This window comes from Oncorhynchus keta, chromosome 28 (genome assembly GCF_023373465.1).
Source record: "Oncorhynchus keta strain PuntledgeMale-10-30-2019 chromosome 28, Oket_V2, whole genome shotgun sequence".
NCBI classification, from domain to species: domain Eukaryota; kingdom Metazoa; phylum Chordata; class Actinopteri; order Salmoniformes; family Salmonidae; genus Oncorhynchus; species Oncorhynchus keta.
This window is the reverse complement of record NC_068448.1, coordinates 52,798,973-52,822,908: the sequence shown is the minus strand read 5'-3', so window position 1 is coordinate 52,822,908 and position 23,936 is coordinate 52,798,973. Positions and strand designations below refer to the sequence as shown.

Here is a 23,936-nt window from a genome sequence, read left to right as displayed (position 1 = left end):
TCTGTATGGGTCATGGCCATACTTGACCTACTGTACATTGTAAAAAATGAACCAGTTTTAATAGCCGACCATCACACAATATCACAAAGTGATATATACATCCCCTCTCTTGCTTTCTCGCTACTACACCAAATTGGCTAATGTTTTTTAACAAGTGTATATTTTTCAGTGTAACATTTCTAGTGTTGATTCAGGTGTTAGTTTATCTCTGTAAGTCTCAAATTAACACTCATTGGTGTAAAAGCAGCCCAGTGTTGGTGTTAATAACCAGTGTCAAACCAAAACCATGACTATCATGATTATATTTCCCAGCATACTCTAATGGAGGTTGATTGTTTAAACTGTTTGTACATTGATTGATTAATTAATCTTGCTTCCAAAATTTAAATAACACACATTTTTCGAAACCTATCCAATCTGCTACTTGGATTTATTGCACCCTTTACTCAGTACTTTGTTGGAGCACCTTTGACCGCGATTACATTCAAGAGTCTTCTTGGGTATGACAGTACAAGCTTCGCACACCTGTATTTGGGGAGTTAATCTCATTCTTCTCTGTAGATCCTCTCAAGCTCTGTCAGGTTGAATGGGGAGAGTCGCTGCACATCTATTTTCAGGTCTCTCCAGATATGTTCGCTCGGATTCTAGTCTTGGCTCTGGCTTGGCCACATAAGGACATTCAGAGACTTGTCCCGAAGCAACTCCGGCATTGTCTTGGCTGTGTGCTTAGGGTCGTTGTCCTGATTGAAGGTGAACCTTGATCCCAGTCTGAGGTCCTAAGCACTCTGGAGCAAGTTTTCATCAATGATCTCTCTTTGCTCCATTCATATTTTCCTCAATCCTGACTCGTTTCCCAGTCCCTGCCACTGAAAAAACATCCCCATAGCATCGTGCTGCCACCACCCTTCTTCGCCGTTGGGATGGTGCCAGGTTTCCTGCAGACGTGACACTTGGCATTCAGGCCAAAGAATTCAATCTGGGTTTCATCAAAACAGAGAATCATCTTGTTTCTCATGGTCTGAGAGTCCTTAAGGTACCTTTTGGCAAACTCCAAGCTGGCTGTCATGTGCCTTTTACTGAGGACTGGCTTCTGTCTGGCCACTCTACCATAAAGGCCTGATTGGTGGAGTGCTGCAGAGATGGTAGTCCTTCTGGAAGGTTCTCCCATCTCCATGGAGGAACACTGGAGCTCTGTCAGAGTGACCATTGATTTCTTGGTCACCTCCCTGACCAAGGACCTTCTGCCCCGATTGCTCAGTTTGGCCAGGCTCTTGGAAGAGTCTTGGTGGTTCCAAACTTCTTCCATTTAAGAATGATGGAGGCCACTGTGTTCTTGGGGACCTTCAATGTTGCAGAAATGTTTTGGTACCCATCCCCCCATCTGTGCCTCGACACAATCCTGTCTCGGAGCTCTATGGACAATTCCTTCGATCTCATGGCATTTGTTTTTGCACTAACATGCACTGTCAACTGTGGGATTTTATATAGACAGGTGTGTGCCTCTGTGACCACGAGAGATCCCGAAAATCAGTCTTCTCACGAAAACGTCTGTAGCTTCCACATGGTTTAGCTTACAAACTAAGAGAACTCCATTGAAAGCTGCTACTCTTTGCTCTAGGACACCTACAAGCCGCAGAAGACTCCTCTGAAGGTACAGGTACCAGTTAAAAAAATGTATGGAAGTATATTTGGAGATGTGCCTAAAATAAGGGGATAAATACATGAAATAAAAATAGTTTCCTGGTCTTTCTTATATCTCTCAGATATAGGACAGACACTTCAAAACACATTTTTGGGGGACTATCTGTTGTTCCATGTAGTGAATCTCATTTTTTTAGTGATCCCTTCGCACGCCAATCCTGTTAACGGGATTGATTTGACAACACCCAGTGAAATAGCAGTGCGTCAAATTCCAAAACAGAAATACTCATAATATTAATTCATAAAACATACAAGTGTTATACATCGGTTTAAAGATGCACTTCTTGTTAATCCACCCACAGTGTCAGATTTCAAAAAGGCTTTACGGCGAAAGCAAACCATGCTATTACCTGAGGACATCACCTCATCAAACAAACACATGAAAATCAAATTTCAACCCGCCAGGCGTGACACAAAAGTCAGAAATAACGATATAATTCATGCCTTACCTTTGAATATCGTCTTCTGTTGGCACTCCAATGTGTCCATTAAACATCACAAATGGTCCTTTTGTGCGATAAATTCTGTTGTTATGTCTCCAAAATGTCAATTTATTTGATTCAGAAAACACACCGGTTCCAACTCGCGCAACATGACTACAAAGTATCTAATAAGTTACCTGTAAACTTGATCCAAACATTTCAAACAACTTTCCTAATCCAACTTTAGGTATTTTTAAACGTAAATAATCAATACTATTTAACCTCTTGCGACGAGCAAACCCGTATCCGGGACACATGCTGAACTGTTACACAGTCATTACTGATTAGGAAGACGTACCCTAGCTATAAATGACGTACCCTAGCTGTAAATGACTCACCCAGTATAATGACGATGCACAGGAGGATGGCTATCAAAGCCCCAGTACTCAGCCATACAATAACAAATTCCACGGTCATAACTGAGTAGGACCTACCACAAGGGTAAATTACTCAATTCTCACCCAATGGAGTGATAATATACTGACTATGGTGGTGGTTAATCCAGTAGTTATGGCACTGCTTTGTGAGTATGTTAGTGTTTTTGTGAATGTTGGTTGATGCCCAGGGTTGGCCTTAAAGGGATAAACTCCATCACACATTCAATGACTAGGAGGGGTGAATGAGGAATAATAAATTACTCACCCAGAAGAATGACAATGCAGAGGAGTATGGCTATCAGGGCCCCTGTACTCAGCCCCACTGGGAGGAAGATGGCCTCTGCACTGCAGGTGAGGAGCGATCCATCCGACTCGCAGCCACACACACGGATGGTCAGGATGCCCGTACTGCTTTGGACGGGGTAGCCGCTGTCCTGGATCACCACAGGAAGGAAGTAGATCTCCTGGGAACGCCGTCGGAAGTCGCTCCGCAGAGTCACTATCCCCGCTGTGTTATCTGGAACAGAACGAAACAAATGTAACTACAAATGACTATTCGGGATACACTAGCCTATACAATGAGACAATGATAATGCTTTTACTGAACCTGAGTATTCCTGTTAGAAATTACATCAGAAATGTTGTGAGTTGGTTCCTTACTGTCCCTTGTCTTGAACAAGGGTGACCCGATGTTACCTCAGACAGCAAGTCAACTCTGAAAATGTCTAAACTGCCTCCGGGACAACATGGCAGCCTTACACCCTTATCCACTACAACAGAGTGTGCTGGGGAACATTTGTGGTTTCTATGTGTTCATTTATCCAACATAATTATAGGAAACTGGAAGGTTAAACAATGATTAAGAATAAAGGAACCATGTAGCCTGCTTTGGGCAGGTAAGGTAATCATGTACTAAGAAAGTAAGGTGGTGTTGGGGTGGTGCTGGAGCAGGTGTGAAGTTGGTCAGAGGAATAGACCTGGACAGGGTTTCTCACAAACAGGGCAATGTGTCAGGTTGGACCAGCCCCAGACCTGACCAGTGTGGCTAGACTGTCTGACCCCTGTCAAGATTGGTTTGTTCCTCTGACAACGCCGGGGAATTTTTCCTGACAGAAGGGTCAAGGTGTCTCAACACACCTTACATGTTATGCACAGATTATGGGTTCGTTCCAAATGGCACCCTTTCCTTTTATAGTGCACTACTTGAATAGTGCACTATAAAGGGAATAGGGTGCCATTTTTGATGCGGAATGTGTTTTTTCCATTTTCTCTTGCTTTGCGAGACTTCGCCTTTGGTGCTTTGAATGCCTTGTCCCTGCGCATCAGATCTCATCCCTGTATCTGGAGATTGTGTCTGTTGGCACAGTGACGGCAGGGCGAAAGCTGTGATGCTCTGTGTCCAAAAGGTAAATCTGGATCAGGGGTTCAAGCCGGGTCTCTCTTCAAGGTTGAGAAATGCATTCCTTTCCACAGCTTCATACTGCAATGGGTCATACTCAAACCTGTCTTCAAAGGGTGTGTTTTGCAATTTGCCCATTGGAAAGAAACATGATATATTTCTGAGAACATACTATACTGAACAAAAATAGAAACGCAACATGTAAAGTCTAGATTCCATGTTTCATGAGCTGAAATAAAAGGTCCCTGAAATGTTCTGTAATAAAGCCCTTCTGTGTGGAAAAACGTATTCTGATTGGCTGTGCCTGGCTCCTAAGTGGGTGGGCCTATGCCCTCACAGGCCCACCCATGGCTACACCCCTGCCCAATCATGTGAAATCAATAGATTTGGGCCTAATGAACGTATTTCAATTGACTGATTTCCTTCTATGAACTGTAACTCATTAACATCTTTGAAGTTGTTGCATTTATATTTTTGTTAAGTATATATGACAACATATTCTAAATCATATAGAATTGACACAACAGTACTCATTTTATGAATATTTTAGATAGTTGACTCCCATTGGTGATGGCTATGGCTGCTGCACAAAATTAATACAAATATGCAGTACTTTTCTTGGGTTATATGATAACACTATCTATCAGGTGCTCATAACGACATATGTCTAAAGGAGACTGATGTGACCTTGTAGCAGGTGTAATGATTCACTGTATCACCTAGAAATATGTTAGGTGCTGTAATCATGCTTCTTCACTATGATGACTACTTTTTCTTCCTCACTGGCACAGTGTCAGAAACCTGGTCAAGATACTGTAACTCACTTCCAAAGTCTAGGATAGTGAAGTTCTTGTTGTTGACGTCCCTCTCTGATGGTTTGAAAGAGAACTTATGACCACTTTGTGGCAGATCCTGGTCCTTTGCACTGAAGATTTGAATTACCTGGGAGAGAAAAACATTTGAACATTAAATTGAAAGAGAATCATCAAAGGACTACATGGCTGTTGAGCTAGTTATTTTCGTATCGTCTAGACACAATAAACTCAAGATGTCGGGACATTTTGTTAAGTTATACTTTAAATTCCATGACTCATAAGAAATTACATCAAGAAATGCATGAGGGTGAACTGAACAGGGATTCACTTCTTTGGGATAGGGGGCAGTATTTTCACATCCGGATGAAAAGCATGCCCAGAGTAAACTGCCTGCTACTCAGGCCCACAAGCTAGGATATACATATTGGTAGTAGATTTGGATAGAAAACACTCTGAAGTTTCTAACCGTTTGAATGATGTCTGTGAGTATAACAGAACTCATATTGCAGGCGAAAACCTAAGAAATGTCCAATCAGAAAGTGGGAAATCTGAGGTTTGTAGTTTTTAAGTGATTGCCTATCCAATATCCAGTGTAAATGGGGTCAGGTTGCACCCCCTAAGGCATCCACTAGATGTCAACAGTCTTTAGAAAGTTGTTTCAGGCTTCTATTGTGAAAGGGGAGAGAACAAGACCACTCACAGTAAGTGCCTCAGCTGAAAGTTAGGAGTTGTTTATCGCGCGCGGCCTTTAGCACGAGCTCCATTCCATTTCCTTTGTAATGACAACGGAATTGTCCGGTTGGAATATTATTGAAGATTTATGATAAAAACATCCTAATGATGATTATATTCATCGTTTGATATGTTTCTATGAACTTCAATGGAACTTTTTGACTTTTCATCTGGACTTAGTGCCCGCGCTTTGTGCATTTGGATGAGTGAACTAAATGCGTGAATAAAAACGAGGTATTTGGACATAAAGATGGACTTTATCGAACAAAACAAACATTTCTTGTGGAACTGGGATTCCTGGTAGTGCATTCCGATGAAGATCATCAAAGGTAAGTGAATATTTATAGCGCTATCTCTGACTTTTGTTGACTCCACAACATGGAGGGTATCGCATGGTGTGCTTTCGCCGTAAAGCGTTTTTGAAATCTGACACAGTGGTTGCATTAAGGAGAAGTGTATCTTTAATCCTATGTATAACACTTGTATCTTTCATCAACGTTTATGATGAGTATTTCTGTAAATTAATGTGGCTCTCTGCAAAATCACCGGATGTTTTGGAGGCAAAACATTACTGAACATACCGCACCAATGTAAACTGCGATTTTTGGATATAAATATTAACTTTATCGGTCAAAACATACATGTATTGTGTAACTTTAAGTCCTATGAGTGCCATCTGATGAAGATCATCAAAGGTTAGTGATTCATTTTATCTTTATTTCTGCTTTTTGTGACTCCTCTCTTTGGCTGAAAAATGGCTGTATGTTTTTTCGTGACTCGGCACTGAGCTAACATAATCGCATGGTATGCTTTCGCCGTAAAGCCTTAATAACCTCTTTGGGATAGGGGGCAGCATTTTTACTTTTGGATAAATAGCGTGCCCAATTAAAACTTCCTGCTACTCATGCCAAGAATATATATTAGTAGATTTGGATAGAAAACACTCTGAAGTTTCTAAAACTGTTTGAATCATGTCTGTGAGTATAACAGAACTTATGTAGCAGGTAAAACCCCGAGGACTAGCCATTCAGAATACAAAACAATTGAGGTCACTGTCTGTTCAATGAGTTCTCATTGAGAAACGATATTTCTAAGGCACTTGTTTGCAGTTCCAACGCTTCCACTGGATGTCACCAGTCTTTGGAATTTGGTTGAGGTTATTCCTTTGTGCAATGAAGAACTACGGCCATCTTGGAACAGGGTAACGTTATGTTAACTGTTTGAGAGTTGCGCAAGACTTGAAAAGTAGCGTTAGTTTGTGATCCTCCAGTATTGAAAACAGATAGACCCTTCAATTTGATCGATTATTAACGTTTAAAAATACCTAAAGTTGTATAACAAAAGTGGTTTGTAATGTTTTGGCAAAGTTTACAGGTGACTTTTGAGATATTTTGTAGTGACGTTGTGCTAATTGGAAGCTGTTTTTTTCTGGATCAAACTCGCCAAATAAATGGACATTTTGTATATATATCGACGGAATTAATCGAACAAAAGGACCATTTGTGATGTTTATGGAACATATTGGAGTGCCAACAAAAGAAGCTCGTCAAAGGTAATGCATGATTTATATTTTATTTCTACTTTTTGTGTGGTGCCTGCAGGGTTGAAATATGCTATTGTCTCTTTGTTTACTGTTGTGCAATCATCAGATAATAGCTTCTTATGCTGTCGCCGAAAAGCCTTTTTGAAATCTGATATGTTGGCTGGATTCACAACGAGTTTAACTTTAATTTGTTATCGTACATGTGTGATTTAATTAAAGTTTGAATTTTATAGCATTGATTTTTTATTTGGCGCTCTGCATTTTGCCTGGCAATTGGCCAGGTGAGACATTTGTGTCCCGCCTATCCCAGAGAGGTTTTAACAGTGTCCTAAAAATCAATCAGTGCACAGGGTTATGATCTCAATGGGAGGTTGTTTAGCCTCCCTTCCTCACCTCCTCTCTTCACCTCCTCACCTACTCTCCTTCCCACCTCTCCTCACATCGCAACTCTCCTCTCCGTGCATGGGGCTTCAGTTTGGTAGGCTGCCCACTGCCTCACTAAACTCTACCCTCTTTATCTCAAAAAGCATTCAAGTGTGTTTATGATAATGTTTTTTTCTCTGCTTAATCTATTTTCCTGAGAATGTTGAAACAGCGTGTTTGTCCCGTAGCCTTCCTTCCTGCTTTCACCTGGAAATGTATCTCTCTTGTTTTTCTCACTTGAATACATACCTGGTTATAGATGACTGTTCAGGGGAGGTTGCAGCTGCACAGTGTGATCTGCTTCAGAATACCTGTACTGTACTATAAGTGCTTTGTCTGTACTTTGGCAGGCAATGTGAGTGCAAATAACCATCAAGGGGGACTTGTGATGGCTCTTACAAAAGAAGACCTTCAATTCTTTATCGCCGACCAGCTATGAGTAAAAACCTGGCGGAATCTTGCTGTGAAAAGTACTAGTATGGAAATGTGATGATGAAACCAGATTTGGATGAAACCAAATCAAAGCAGGACTACCAAAATGATTGTTGCTTCTACATTGACAAAGTTTCATCATAATGTTACTGGTCCCCTCCCCTATGTCAAACAATTGGATTCAGGAGGTAGAATGGAGGCGGGATTATTAAAGGCATCATAAAAGTCTACATTTAATACACCAATGGAAGTCTTATTCTCTACCTAATTTAAATATGTACAGCTTTGTAACCAACCTCGCAGAAGATGTGATCACAGAGTGACATGGTTTATACAGTTGAAGTCGGAAGTTTACATACACCTTAGCCAAATACATTTAAACTCCGTTTTTCACAATTCCTGACATTTAAAAATTCCCTGTCTTAGGTCAGTTAAAAGATCACCACTTTATTTTAAGAATGTGAAATGTGAGAATAAAAGTTAAGAGAATGATTTATTTCAGCTTTTATTTATTTTATCACATTCCCAGTGGGTTTAGAAGTTTACATACACTCAATTAGTATTTGGTAGCCTTTCCTTGAAATTGTTTAACTTGGGTCAAAAGTTTCTGGTCGCCTTCCACAACCTTCCCACAATAAGTTTGGTGAACTTTGGCCCATTCGTCCTGATGTAACTGAGTCAGGTTTGTAGGACTCCATGCTCGCACATGCTTTTTCAGTTCTGCCCACAAATGTTCTATTGAGGTCAGGGCTTTGTGATGGCCACTCCAATACCTTGACTTTGTGGTCCTTAATTAAGCCATTTTGCCACAACATTGGAAGTATGCTTTGGGTCATTGTCCATTTGGAAGACCCATTTGCGACCAATCTTTAACTTCCTGATTGATGTCTTGAGATGTTGCTTCAATATATCCACAGAATTTTCCACCTCATGATGACATCTATTTTGTGAAGTGCACCGGTCCCTCCTGCAGCAAAGTACCCCCACAACAGGATGTCCCCCTTCTTCCTCCAAACATTACAATGGTCATTATTGACAAACAGTTCTATTTTTGTTTCATCAGACCAGAGGACATTTCTCCAAAAAGTATGATCTTTGTCCCCATGTGCAAACCGTAGTCTGGCTTTTTGATGGCAGTTTTGGAGCAGTGGCTTCTTCCTTAGTGAGCGGCTTTTTACAGTTTTTGCCGATATAGGACCCCTTTTGCTCTGGATATAGATAGTTTTGTGCCTGTTTCCTCCAGCATCTTCACAAAGTCCTTTGCTGTTGTTCTGGGATTGATTTGCGCTTCTCGAACCAAAGTACGTACATCTCTAGGAGACAGGACTCGTCTCCTTCCTGAGCAGTATGATGGCTGCATGGTCCCATGGTGTTTATACTTGCATACTATTGTATGTACAGATGAATGTGGTACCCTCTGGCATTTGGGAATTGCTCCCAAGGATGAACACGATTTGTGGAGGTTTACACATTTTTTTCTGATGTTTTGGCTGATTTCTTTTGATTTTTCCATGATGTCAAGCAAAGAGGCACTGAGTTTGAAGGTCGGCCTTGAAATACATCCACAGGCACACCTCAACTTGACTCAAATGTTGTCAATTAGCCTATCAGAAGCTTCTAAAGCCATGACATAATTTTGGGGAATCTTCCAAGCTGTTTAAAGGCACAGTCAACTTAGTGTATGTAAACTTCTGACCCACTGGAATTGTGATACAGTGAATTATAAGTGAAATAATCTGTCTGTAAACAATTGTTGTAAAAATGACTTGTGTCATGCACAAAGTAGATATCCTAACCGACTTGCCAAATGACTCCAACCTAAGTGTATGTAAACTTCCGACTTCAACTGTATATGTAGCTAGCTAGTCTACTGGTGCCAAAATTTGACTTCAGCGTGTCAGCAAATATAATGTTGGTTTCCCCTATTTATGTAAGGCAAAGATACTTAGTTTTCTGCTTTCCTCTGTGTCTGGTGTAAGCTAGTATCTAGCTAGCAAGGTCTTCAGCCAGCAAGGAACAAAAGTGGGTTGCACAAAACTCTGATGTAGACATAATTATATTAAGGGACATGCCTTACTGAAAATGGATACAAACTTTTTGACATCATTGGACAGTCTGTATATTTATTGAAAAGTGCTGCTACCCCACCCTGTGACATTTCAACGGAAGATGTCCAATCTGAACTAACAACTAGCTTGATATACAGTGCTGACAATTCCATTTGGGCTCGCTAGCAAAATTATACAGCTAACATTTTGTCTATATTGATGCTGTTACAATAACCAAACAGTTGAATAAACACATAATTTGTGAAACCATAATGTGATGTATGACAGGATTGGATGTTGCATGCAATTTCAATGTTGTTTGAGTTGCTCTGTGTATCAGCAAATTTGCTTGAGATAATCTCACTGCAACACTGCTCACTGCGTCCATGTTAATTGACATAAGCTTTATTAAAGAACCGCCAGTCAAGGACCTTTCATGAAATAGATTTGCTCACCTCCGGTGAACTCTCTCCTCCGTCCTCTCTCGTGTCCTTTAGAAAAAGGTCAAAGTAGAGTTGGAGAGTTGGCGAGGAGAGTGAACGTGGATGGAAATGCACTTGCTTGAAATGAGATGGTCCTTCTCCACTCACACATCATCAGGCAAATTACTGTTAGAGGGGTGGATTCCAAAATAAATGTTTAAAGTGAGTTGTGCATGTTTTTAAAACGTGTATGTTTTTCTCCTCTTACAAAACAAACGTTGATTCAAAGGGGGTGTGGCAGATTTCAAAACTTTTCTGCGTTAGGAAACTTGTGAGTATCCTAAATGAAAGATGGCTATCGAGGAAGGGAGGACACTCCTTTGTTTGCCTACTAATGAACACATACAATTCTCGACCACTCAACCACATATTGGTTTCTGGGTCATGGAGGAGAGGACAAAGGATGGAGGACGGTATTTTGCCCAAATGAGAAAACCCCCAAGGTGAGCTCCACACTGACTCAGCCTACTACAGTAGCTCCCCGCCCCTTCAATCTGTCTTTTCAGACTTCCTGGTAGTTTGACATGAGAGAAAAAGTATTTTCTATCTGGAAGAAATATTGTGTAATGTTCTAGTCACTCAAAAGGCTATTTTGCATGATTGTTAGGGACTTTTAAAGATAACGGTTCATCGATCAAGGCATGGGTAAGCAACGCTTCTTCAGTGTGTGATGGGATAGTCTTTCTAGCTATTTGTTAAACCGCCAAAGGAGCTCTGTCGGCACGTGCATGGAGATGTTTGCTAATATGCTAATTTGTAGTCACAAGTGGTTTATGCATACAGGCAGAGACTCCGCTGCATCCAAATATTGAATCTGGAATGTACACTTGGTTGCTGATGTGGAAAGCACACCATGCCCCCTCCATTAGCTAAAATAAAGCAAAATGTTTTAGCAATATGCAAAACTTTGATACAATGATACCTGTGCTATGCATGGTAATATATCTGTGTTTTATATGATTTATGTGGTTTTAAATCATAATTTAAAGGCATATTATACACAGCTGAAAATTATGTTTTAATGGTTCTATTTTTATTGGTTCATATCCCTATGGGCCTTGGTCAAAAGTAGTGCATTTGGTACGTAGCCTCGATGTGTGGGCGCTCATACTATTACTGGGAATCAGTCATCCTTCCCTTCACTATTAGCATTTTATTCATGGTTGTTATTTTCAAAATTCCCTACTGACCTTTTAATCAATATGGCACCTTTAATGAGACAGTGCCTCTGAGCATACATCAACATGACACACGCAGACACGCACGACCACACACTCAGACACACGTTCACTTACCTGGCCTACTTTGGTATTTTCACACACAAAGCTCTCATAAGGGATGGCTAGTTCAGGGGGAAACTCATTGACATCCAGTACATGAACGGTGACAGCCACTCTACTGGTCAGCACTGGGCTATCTGAAGAGTCAAAATCATACAATAAACAACAATGAACAGTTATAAATGTTTCTAATGAGTTTCATTGTGCTTGCCTGTGGGTTAGTACATTAATGAAGAGACAAAACTGTGCAAGAGACAATTCCCCATTGATTTTACAACCCTGACATCATGTGGTTGTAATATGCACTGCAGTCTTAGAATTGGCAAATGGTAAAATGATGACTACACCCGGCCACCCGCATCCATGTTGATTCTGTCCATCCACACCAGACCCGATAATGACATGCAGGTTAAAATATAAAAACCCCAAGGCTTAAAAATAACTGATATTTGGAACAAGAAAGAGGGAATGTTGGAAAAAAACAAACAACTTTACAGTTAACAAAAATGTACGCTTAATCCAGTATAATCGAATGTATATAATGTGTTATACAAGTAATATACAATTCTTTAAACAATTCACAAATGTTACAGCATAATAACAGAGTCATGTCTTAAGTGTACAACTAAGAATGACTCAATAAACCATGCATTCTGGGAATATTATGAAGCCCAAAAATTATGGGAGGAGTTAGAAAATTGGGTGTCAGAAGTATTACAATGTAAATTAACTTTTAACCATCTGTCTGCATATTTCACAACATGTCATATGAGGGTGAAGTGCTAATTTTTTATTTATTTAACTAGGAAAATCAGTTCAGAACAAATTCTTATTTTCAATGGCAGCCTAGGAACAGTGGGTTAACTGCCTTGTTCAGGGGCAGAACTGGGGATTATTGGGGATTTGATTTTGATTTTGATTTGATTTTGCAGCCTTTCGGTTACTAGTCCAACGCTCTAACCGCTAATAGGCAACCTGCTGCCCATTTAACCAATGGGTTGGACGATACGTTTCTCTTTAATTATCTTGAAAAAAACGTATACTTAACTTCAAATCAATCAATCCTCCATCATTAAGGCAATGGAACAATAATATACTTAATTATCTAAATATTGGGCGACGGAGAGGAACAAAATGGTGCAATTTGAGGACATGGGAGGAAGAGTAGTGCAGGCACTGGATATAGGGGTGAGAACAGGTATATCTGAGCAGGTGTTTGTATGTATCTGTATGTTGTCTTTTGTATGTGTATGTTCTATTGGGGGCATGTCTACATGATCAAACATATTTGGTCAGCTGCTCGTCGAACATCTCATTCCAAAATCATGGGCAATCTTGATCCCCCTTTGCTGCTATAACAGCCTTCCCACTCTTCTGGGAAGGCTTTCCAATAGATGTTGGAACATTGCTGCGGGTACATGCATCATTCAGACACAAGAGCGTTAGTGAGGTCGGGCACTGATGTTTGGCAATTAGGCCTGGCTCGTGGTCGGCGTTCCAATTCATCCCAAATGTGTTTGATGGAGTTGAGGTCAGGGCTCTGTGCATGCCAGTCAAGTTCTTCCCCACCGATCTCGACAAACCATTTCGGAATGGACCTCACTTTGTGCATTGGGGCATTGTCATGCTGAAACAGGCGGGGGCCTTCCCCAAACAGCTGCCACAAAGTTGGAAGCACAGAATCATTTAGAATGTCATTGTATGCTGCAGCATTAAGATTTCCCTTCACTGTAACTAAGGGGCCTAGCCTGAAACATGAAAAACAGCCCCATACCATTATTCCTCCTCCACCAAACTTTACAGTTGGCACTATGCATTGGGGCAGGTAGCGTGCCCCTGCCATCTGCCAAATCCAGATTTGTCCATCAGACTGCCAGATGGTGAAGCGTCATTCATCTCTCCAGGCATCACGTTTCCACTGTTCCAGAGTCCAACGGCAGTGAGCTTTACACCACTCAAGCCGGTGCTTGGCATTGCTCATGGTGATCTTAGGCTTGTGTGCGACTCCTCAGCCACAGAAACCCATTTCATGAATCTCCCGACAAAACAGTTATTGTGCTGACGTTGCTTCTAGTAGCAGTTTGGAACACTGTGCGCTTCAGTGCTTGGCGGTCCCGTTCTGTGAGCTTTTGAGGCCGACCCACTTCGCAGCGAAGCCATTGTTGCTCCTAGAAGTTTACACTTCACAATAAAAGCACTTTATTTACCGGGGCAGTTCTAGCAGCATGTATGTGTAGATTTAATGTGCAGCGCTGGCAGGCACAACGTGATCATTGTGGTTTGCGTGTAAGTTCTCAGATGCCTGATGGATTCCTTAAAAGTGTCAATGTATTAGAAAATAATATATGAAGACAGTACCTTTAAAGGGGCAATCAGCAGTTTCTAAATCAATTTTTGGACTTATAAATGAATTACATGTACCTGATTGTTGAAGAATATAGCTTATAAGTGCCTCATGAGCTTAGTTCAACTGCCATACCCCATCAGAACCACTAATATAAGCTTGTTTTACTCCAATGTAAACACACACCATATAGCCTCGAAACATGGTCAAAACTAATATTTTGACATCATGGAAGGTCAGTCCTTTCATCCATATCACTGTCTATGAATTTGAGAGTGGTTACATTTCTCCAGGACCATCCCTCAGATTTTTACTGAACAAGGGTGGGTAAGAATGCTTTGTTATTGTTTCTACTGCTGATTGCCTCTTTACATAAATCTGTTCCTTCAGGGAATCTAAAAACAGAAGAATATATTCCATGAACAATAAACACAGCATGACTGAAAGTTGATAGCTATACTTGAACCCATTATTTGCATAAAGATTGTTCAACCCATTCTCTTATGCCAGTTTAAACCTCTTTTACCAGAATATGTGCTTTTTATACGACATTTCTATACAGCTGGGGCACTGGAGGAAATTAATGTTTTGTAGTGCGAGGCAGAAGTGAAGGTAAACTTGATGGTTATGAAGTGGGGGGATAGGTTAAGCTTTGCAGTGGAGGCTTATAGGGATGGGTGCGTTGAATGGTGGATGGCCTTCCTCCCTCCACAGGGGAATCAGAGATACAGCTAAGGCTCAGCTAGAGACCTGTGTGTGACCTTGATGGAAAAAGCAATCTTCTTCACTGAAGGAAAAATGACACTGAGTACGGGATTTGCTTCTCTCTCTCTGATCGCACCGACCGCCACCACTAAACACTCCTACTCCGCTGGCAGAAATTGTGGACATTTCATCTCTCCGTCCCTGTGATCTTTTTATCTGTCAAGGGTTTTCTCTTGCTCCTCTTTGACCCAGAACATTGAGCAATGGAACCATCAAAATAGAATGAACAAAACATATTTTGAGAATTATGTCTATTAATGACTATTTCTATGAGAGGTGAATTGTATCCTTTCGGTAAGCAAGAGGTGTAGGCCTTTTGTATCGTAAAATATATTTACAATCAAATAGAGGTCGCTAAATAATATAAATAAATGGCATTTATATCATTCATGGAACTGCAAGGGAAACCTCATCCTATCCAATTTGCTGAATGGTTCTTTCATTTTAACACGTGACACAATGGTTTCCCCACTAGATGGTGCAATAGTTTAGTTGTTAAAATCAATGTAGTAATAATAATAACTTCATTTGAAATGCGCTTGTCAATACAAGTAACAAAGTGCTTCACATCATAAAATAATCAAATAAAAAGTACTAACAAAGAAACATAGACAGAAGGAAAGAGAATGAAAAAAAGATAGCTAATTAAAATCATACATTGAAATCACACATTAAAGCAACTTTAAAAGTGTGTCTTCAGTAGGGATTTAAAAAGAGGCACTGAATCTGCAAGCCTGATCTCCTCTGACAGACCATCCAAAGTCTGGGGCCTTAATGGCAAATGCCTAGTCCCCTTTCATTTCAACCTAGACTTTGGAATGGTCAACAGTGCCCTGCATCCTGGCTCGTGGGGAGATACAAGATCTGAGATATAGGATGGGGCTAAACCAAGCCGAGCCTTAAATATTAATCAAATGTCAAATCTATTCTAAAAGGGGACTGGTAGTAGGTGTAGATAAGCAAAAATAGGTGTGATATGGTTACATTTTCTGGTGCCTGTTATAAGCTTTAGCATTTTGAACTAACTGTAGATGATTGAGAGATTTCTGACTGAGACATGTATACAAAGAGTTACAGAAATCTAGGCGTGAGGAAATAAAAGCATGTATAACATCAGGATTTAACTCTTGATCTCTAAATAGTACAATTATCTACCATTCCCTATTGTATCATATCACTGACATGATTCAACTTTTTTTTTTCTCGAGGTCCCAGTTGTCTTGAAAGCACCATAAATCTAGAGAATTCCAGACTTTGATGACAAAGTTTAATGACAAAATTTGCACAACAAGGTGAGTCCAAAAATGACTTGTATGCTGCTGCATAAATTATGCAATATGCCAGGGAGATATTTGTACTGTAGCTAAGAAAGTAATACTATGTGTATGTTGTGTAGTAAGCTGTTAGTAGCCCATGTGCCTCACCCTAATAATTTGGTCTATTTTCACCTTCTCTTAATTTTGCCTACTGTTCTGACTTGGTGGTGCACATGTAAATATTGGAAGAGCTTTCATTGTCTGCTTATATACCCCCTTTATTTATTCAACGGTTCTGACTTGGTGTTCAAGGAGAACAATCTAAGAACGGCCCATGTTCTGAATTCTGTCGCTGTACATTTTAAAAGTGCTGAACAAATAGTTATTTTGACTACGTCCATTCTAGCTCGCTCATTAATGTCTTAATTGAAATTACTGATTGCCTCTTATTCGCTTGTTGTCCCCTTATGCCATAGTTTGTACATCTCAATGTCAGCAATATCAGCTATGTAAAAAAAAGCTGAATTAACTGTTTTTGCTGCCAGACAAGGCTCTGCTGATAGCCATGTGTAGCATTGGTAAGGTGTTAGGATTGCTTTTGGGACTCTGCTGTTGTGACAGCTTTATGTAGGCCCTAACAGTTTGTGGGCATGGTTTGTCACCATTAAAGTGCAATTAAAACCTCTTACATTTCCACCAAACATGACATACCCAAATCGAACTGCCTGTAGCTCAGGACCTGAAGCAAGGATATGCATTTTCTTGATACCATTTCAAAGAAACACTTTGAAGTTTGATGAAATGTGAAATTAATGTAGGATAATATAGCACATGAGATCTGGTAAAAGATAATACGAAGAAAAGAACATGCATTCTGCTCAACCGTCCCGTTCACCGATCCATTAGAGATTAATGTATTGTTTAGTGTTTTGTTGTTTAGTGGCTTTTCTGGCATGCATCCCACATATAATTGTTTTTGTCCCACAAAGATTTGCACAAAAATCGCCACTCGGCGTGAGAGTGAATATCGACCCAGGTTATGTGTTCTGATTTTTAAATATTATGTTATTTTTCTGATTGTTGTGCACAATAGAAATTAACGGGAAATAATATATTGTTCCATTTTGGAGTCACTTTTATTGTAAATTAGAATAGAATTAGTGATGGGGAAATTAAGCTTCCTGAAGAATTGAGCATTTCCAGCCAATTGTGTCAAAAAAAATGGAATTACTCTAGGATTTGATCAACACAGTGTACACTAGTGGCACCTGCTGGTCCCAAAAATGTAGAACAGACAAATTATTATAGATGACATCGCACATGTGTAGCCTTTTTGTCTTCTACCGCAACCAATACCAAACCAATCACGTGGTTGTTAGTCGAAATTAAGCTTCAGGCGTCAGTGTTCAAGTACTTCCGATAAAGCGAAACAAGCATCAGCACACTGCTTTGAAATAATCTGTTTAGCAATTTCAACTCACGCCTATGAGCAATGGTATCAAATCACAAGATATATTACAATTCCTTGCAAAAGTATTCATCCTCTTTGGCATTTTTCCTATTTTGCTGCATTACAACCTGTAATTTAAATGTAATTTAATCTGGATTTCATGTAATTGACATACACAAAATAGTCCAAATTTGTGAAATTGGTGCATATGTATTCAACCCTTTGCTATCAAGCCCCTAAATAGGATCTGGTGCAACCAATTACCTTCAGAAGTCACATAATTAGTTAAATAAATTCCACCTGTGTGCAATATAAGTGTCACATGTTCTCAGTATATATACACACCTGTTCTGAAAGGCCCCAGAGTCTGCAACACCGCTAAGCAAGGCACACCACCAAGCAAGAGGCACTATGAAGACCAATGAGCTCTCCAAACAGGTCGGGGACAAAGTGGTGGAGAAGTACCGATCAGGTCTGGGTTATAAAACATATCAGAAACTTTGAACATCCCACGGAGCACCAATAAATCCGTTACTAAAAAATGGAAAAATATGGCACCACAACAAACCTGCCAAGACAGGGCTGCCCACCAAAACTCACGGACCAGGCAAGGAGGCCATTAAACAGAGAGGCAACAAAGAGACCAGAGATAACCCTGAAGGAGCTGCAAAGCAGATTTGTGTATCTGTCCACTTTAAGCCGTACACTCCACGGAGCAGGGCTTTACAGAAGAGTGGCCAGAAAAAAAGCCATTGCTTAAAGAAAAATATAAGCAAACACATTTGGTGTTCGCCAAACGGCATGTGGGAGACTCCTCAAATATATGGAAGGTACTCTGGTCAGATGAGACTAAAATGTAGCTTTTTAGCCATCAAGGAAAATGCTATGTCTGGTGCAAATCCAACACCTTCCATCACCCTGAGAACATTATCCCCACAGTGAAGCATGGTGGTGGCAGCATCATGCCGTGGGGATGTTTTTCAACGGGAAGGACTGGAAAACTGGTCAGAATTGAAGGAATGATGGATGGCGCTAAATACAGGGAAATTCTTGAGGGAAACCTGTTTCAGTCTTCCAGATATTTGGGACTGGGACGGAGGTTCACGTTCCAGCAGGACAATGACCCTAAGCATACTGCTAAAGCAACACTCGAGTGGTTTAAGGTGAAACATTTAAGTGTCTTGGAATGGCCTCGTCAAATCTCAGACCTCAATCCAATTGAGAATCTGTGGTATGACTTAAAGACTGCTCTACACCAGCGGAACCCATCCAACTTGAAGGAGCTGGTTTTGCGGCAGGGTAGCCTAGTGGTTAGAGCATTGGACTAGTAACCGAAAGGTTGCAAGTTCAAATCCCCGAGCTGACAAGGTACAAAATCTGTCGTTCTGCCCCTGAACAGGCAGTTAACCCATTGTTCCTAGGCTGTCATTGAAAATAAGAATTTGTTCTTAACTGACTTGCCTAGTAAAATAAAGGTTAAAAAATAATAATAATAATAAAAAATAAAAAAGAATGGTCAAAAACCCCAGTGGCTAGATGTGCCAAGCTTATAGAGACATACCCCAAGAGACTTGCAGCTGTAATTGCTGCAGTTGGTGGCTTTGGGGGGTGAATAGTTATGCATGCTCAAGTTCTGTTTTTTTGCCTTATTTATTTTTTGTTTCACAAGAAAAAATATTTTGCATCTTCAAAGTGGTAGGCATGTTGTGTAAATCAAATGATACAAACCCCCAGAAATTCCAGGTTGTAAGGCAACAAAATAGGAAAAATACCAAGGGGGTGAATACTTACGCAGGCCACTGTATGTTTCTGAACAGTTCTACATGAATGTGGAAGCTACCATGATTACAGATAATCATGAACGAATCATGAATAAGGATGAGTGAGAAATTTAGATCGTCATAGATATCTTTATGCTAACCTCCCCTGCTATTGGTAATGGTGAGAGGTTAGCATGTTTTGGGGGCATTATCTTTGTGCATCTCACTTACTTGGGACTTTTTGCACCCATTACTGAAATGGTTGCTCCAGTTTAGATGTTTAAGGTAGTCCCATATCTTCCCAACCCTGGCAGTGATTCTATATGCAGGTTATGGTTAGTAAAAATTCTAAACATCAGATTTCCCCACTCTGGCTGGATTTTAATAGGAAGTACACATCATGTGACTTGCAGGTCTGAAACTTGAGTTTAATGCCCCTGTGTCAGGGTTGAACTAGACCCTCAAAATAAGGCTTTATTAAATGTGTTGTACTGTATAATTACATTTTAATGACAATATATTCACCTAGGATCTGACTTGGGGGTAGACAACAGCAAAACATTGAAATGAATGCAACAACCATATCTTTGTCACTATCAAACCCAGTCATGGGTGGTACTGGTAACTCTAAAATATACTTGAAAGGCACCCTGGGAAAAATATAAATAAGGCTTAAAACCCATCACAGGGCTATTCAATTACGGTCCTGGAGGGCCAAAAGAATTCTGCTTTTGGATTTTTATATGCTTCTTCAGAAACCCTAAAATGGTTCCCCTATGTCGTCGATCTCAAGAACCATATTTGGTTACAACTTGCACCTTTATTGTGTTGAGCCAAATTAAAAGTTTTAGCTTCACTGTCCAAATAAATACGTAGGGTAGTGTAATAATATGTTACGACTATTAGCATGGTTGGCCACCCGACAGAATTATAATCCACAATGTGTGAATATAACAAAAGAGACAGACAGACAAACATCTAAAAAACATTACAATCACTGATTCACATGATGAGTATGACGGCCTGAGCCCCTTATCCAACCAACCCTCCAGCTCTCTATCCCTCCCCCTTCCATTCCTCCACTCACTCCAGAAACAGGAATTAGCATTTCACCACCACCCAACACGACCTTGAGGGGAAGTGAATAATTCTAGTTTCCAAGGCGATAAAAGCAGCTCAACTTTTAATGGCCCTTATTTCACAGTCCGTCCTAATGAGAATACAGCGTGAGTAATTTAGATTGAGCACCAGCCTGCCTCCCAGATAATGACTTTGATGGCTCTTAGCAGATTTGATGACTTGATGACGATGGATTTGCTTATTTCTATGGGTATTTGCTTCACTTTCCTTCATAAAAAACGATTTAGTCTGATAGAATGTCTTAAAATAACAGTGATGTAAATGAACTCTTAATTCAACACGGCAGGGCTCTCCATCATGCATTTATTTGACTTTACAGAACCTCTTTTTTTTGTGACGTGACTGAAAACAGAATTTCTTCATCATCGTCAATATAAGATGATTCAAACAAGAAAACTCAGATCCTAAAATGCTTTAGTCATGAAATTGAAGGCAGTGAAAATGTATAGAGGGTAACGAATGAAGAGTCAGACAGAGAGAGTTTAAGAGACTGTTAAGATGGGCACGCCAGAGGAGACAATGCCCTGATCAAACTCGCTCCAGAGGAGCCATCATGCTTTACGGTCGCCCATAAACGACTCACACAAAATGGGATTGACTTGATTAAATCCACCTTAAATTCGTCACATAGATAACAATAGAGAAAGGCAACAGTGACACCTACATGAATCACGATCATACTTACTAAGTTTGGTGGCCACAATGGTGATATTGTGCTGGGCGATACTCTCTCTGTCCAGGAGTTCGTTAGTGGAAATCGTACCCTCCACTGGATCAATGTCAAAGTAGCTGTCCAGGTCACTTTTCCAGTCAATGGAATACCTAATAAAAAGTTTGGTAAATTAGGTAATTTCCCACATATACAAGAGAGTAGCAAAGAATGTATTTTCCCTATGGGCAAATATATAGAATTTGTTGTAATACAGTGGCTTGCAAAAGTATTCACCCCCTTGGCATTTTTCTATTTTGTTGCATTATAACATGGAATTAAAATAGATTTTGGGGGGGTTGTATAATTTAATTTACACAACATGCCTACCACTTTGAAGATGCAATTTCTTTTTTTGAAACAAATGAGTAATAAGACCAAAAAAAACTGAACTTGAGCATGCATAACTATCCCTCAAAAATGTCCCTGTATTTAGTGCCGTCCATCATTCCTTTAATGCTGACCAGTTTCCCAGTCCCTGCCAATGAAAAACATCACCACAGCATGATGCTACTACCACCATGCTTCACTGTGGGGATGATGTTCTCGGGGTGATGAGAGGTGTTTACGCTAAACATAGCATGTTCCTTGATGGCCAAAACGCTCAATTTTAGTCTCATCTGACCTGAGTACCTTCTTCCATATGTTTGGGGAGTCTCACACATGCCACCAAACATGTTTGCTTATTTTCTGGCCACTCTTTCGTAAAGCCCAGCTCTGTGGAGTGTACGGCTTAAAGTGGTCCTATGAACAGATATTCCAATCTCCAAAGCTTTGCAGCTCCTTTGGGGTTATCTTTGGTCTCTTTGTTGCCTCTGATTAATGCCCTCCTTGCCTGGTCCGTGAGTTTTGCTGGGCGACCCTCTCTTGACAGGTTTATTGTGGTGCTATATTCTTTCTATTTTTAAACAATGGATTTAATGGTGCTTTGTGGGATGTTCAAAGTGTCTGATATTTTTATATAACCTAACCCTGATCTGTACTTCTCCACAACTTTGTCTCTGACCTGTTTGGAGAGCTCCTTGGTCTTCATGGTGCCGCTTTCTTGGTGGTGCGCCTTGCTTAGTGGTGTTGCAGACTCTGGGGCCTTTCAGAAATGGTGTATATATTCTGAGATCATGTGACAGATCATGACACTTAGATTACACACAGGTGGACTTTATTTAACCAATTATTTGACTTCTGAAGATAATTGGTTGCACCAGATCTTATTAAGGAGGCTTCATAGCAAGGGTGTGAATACATATGCATGCACCACTTTTCTATTTTTATTTTGTAGAATTTTTCTAAACAAGTCATTTTTAAAAATTTTGGGACTATTTTGTGTATGTCCATTACATGAAATCCAAATAAAAATCCATTTAAATTACAGGTTGTGATGCAACAAAATAGGGAAAACGCCAAGAAAAACGCCAAGAATACTTTTGCAAGGCACTGTATAGTGACCCAGGTTTTGCATCCCAAATGGCAGCCTATTCCCTATGCAATGCACTACGTGTGACCAGAGCCATATGGGCCCTGGTCAAAAGTATTGCACTTTTTAAGTACTAGTGTGCCATTTGGGATGCAGTTAATAATTATTTATTACTCATACACTAAGTGCATTTCTACAAAATGGGCTGTGGTAAGCAGCATACATCCCAATTGAGTAATAGGGGCACAGGTATGCTGCTAACAAAATGATTTTCTAAAGTAACACAAATGGACTCAAGACAAGCAGCCTTTAAAAGAAACATTGCTCTAGAAACGTTATTTAATGAGGTTTATAAGTGCAACTGAAAGCAGGGACATCGTTAAGACACACACCATTATAAGACGGATGCAAGCTGCATGTTCCTTAAACGTTGGTCCTATATTTTACTTGTCCTATGCTGGTAGCACAGCTCTGCAACAACTTATAATAAGGCATTTCTGCATGAATATTCATGATATCTGCTGTGTAGACCCTGAGATTATGTTTGCTGAGGAAAAGGTCAATGGTTAAAGCCCTGTCTCTCATATCATGAGCGAGACACAAGAACATCTTTTTGAGTCAACCATTAAAGAGACAGTGTAAAGTTCTAACCATATTCTTGGGGTTTTCTATTCAAATTCCCAGTTACCCTAGTGCTCTCTTTAACCCTGTTTAGTTGAAGGCCTTGAAGTAGACCTGATTTAGTAAGGACCACTCAGTGTTACTTTCTTTGATGAATATTATACTACAACTCTGATTACAGGTTCAAATGTGTGAATGCTTATAAATCCATCCTTTGGGCATTACCCATATTTTTATGGTTGAATCTCAACCTGTCTCATCACTTTAGCTTTCTATTTATGAATGACCTCCCCTTTTGAATTGCTAGTTTTAAAATATCCTTTGTAATGGTTAGTATGTAAATGTACCATCCCTTCAAACTGAATTCTTATCATGTACCAACAAGTCAAATCACCAGTCTTGTATTTTCTTTTAATATTTAAGTTTACAAGAAAAGATATCATCATGCCCTTGTCATGACGTGGCTCTTTCTGGGTGTTTACCATGCGTAGTGATTGACTGCTATTGATATAAAAGATCTTCAGATCTTTAAGAGTGGATTCGGGAGAGAGCTGCTCTATATAAACTAATGCTTCCGTGGTTCCCCAGGTTATTAATGGTTTATTTGTAGCATGGTTTAATTCAATCATGTAATCTATCAAATGTTAGGTAATCAACTTGAAAATAGCATGACATCTCATTTAACCATAGTAGATGCACGACACTCTTGTCTCATTTTAAAACACATATGCAAATATTAGTCAATAAAAAACACATCAACAGC

General features: G+C 40.0%; 1 protein-coding gene across 1 annotated transcript in view; it reads right to left on the bottom strand.

The window, feature by feature from the left end:
- Positions 1–23,936, bottom strand: part of LOC118361556 (cadherin-12-like) — a 193,346-nt gene that overhangs the window by 7,099 nt on the left and 162,311 nt on the right. The window contains exons 8-11 of the mRNA XM_035741578.2: positions 21,115–21,251; positions 11,730–11,851; positions 4,784–4,901; positions 2,826–3,077 (exon numbers count right to left, since the gene is read on the bottom strand). Of these exons, the coding sequence (XP_035597471.1) occupies positions 2,826–3,077; positions 4,784–4,901; positions 11,730–11,851; positions 21,115–21,251 (629 nt within the window). The remainder of the gene's footprint in view (positions 1–2,825; positions 3,078–4,783; positions 4,902–11,729; positions 11,852–21,114; positions 21,252–23,936) is intronic.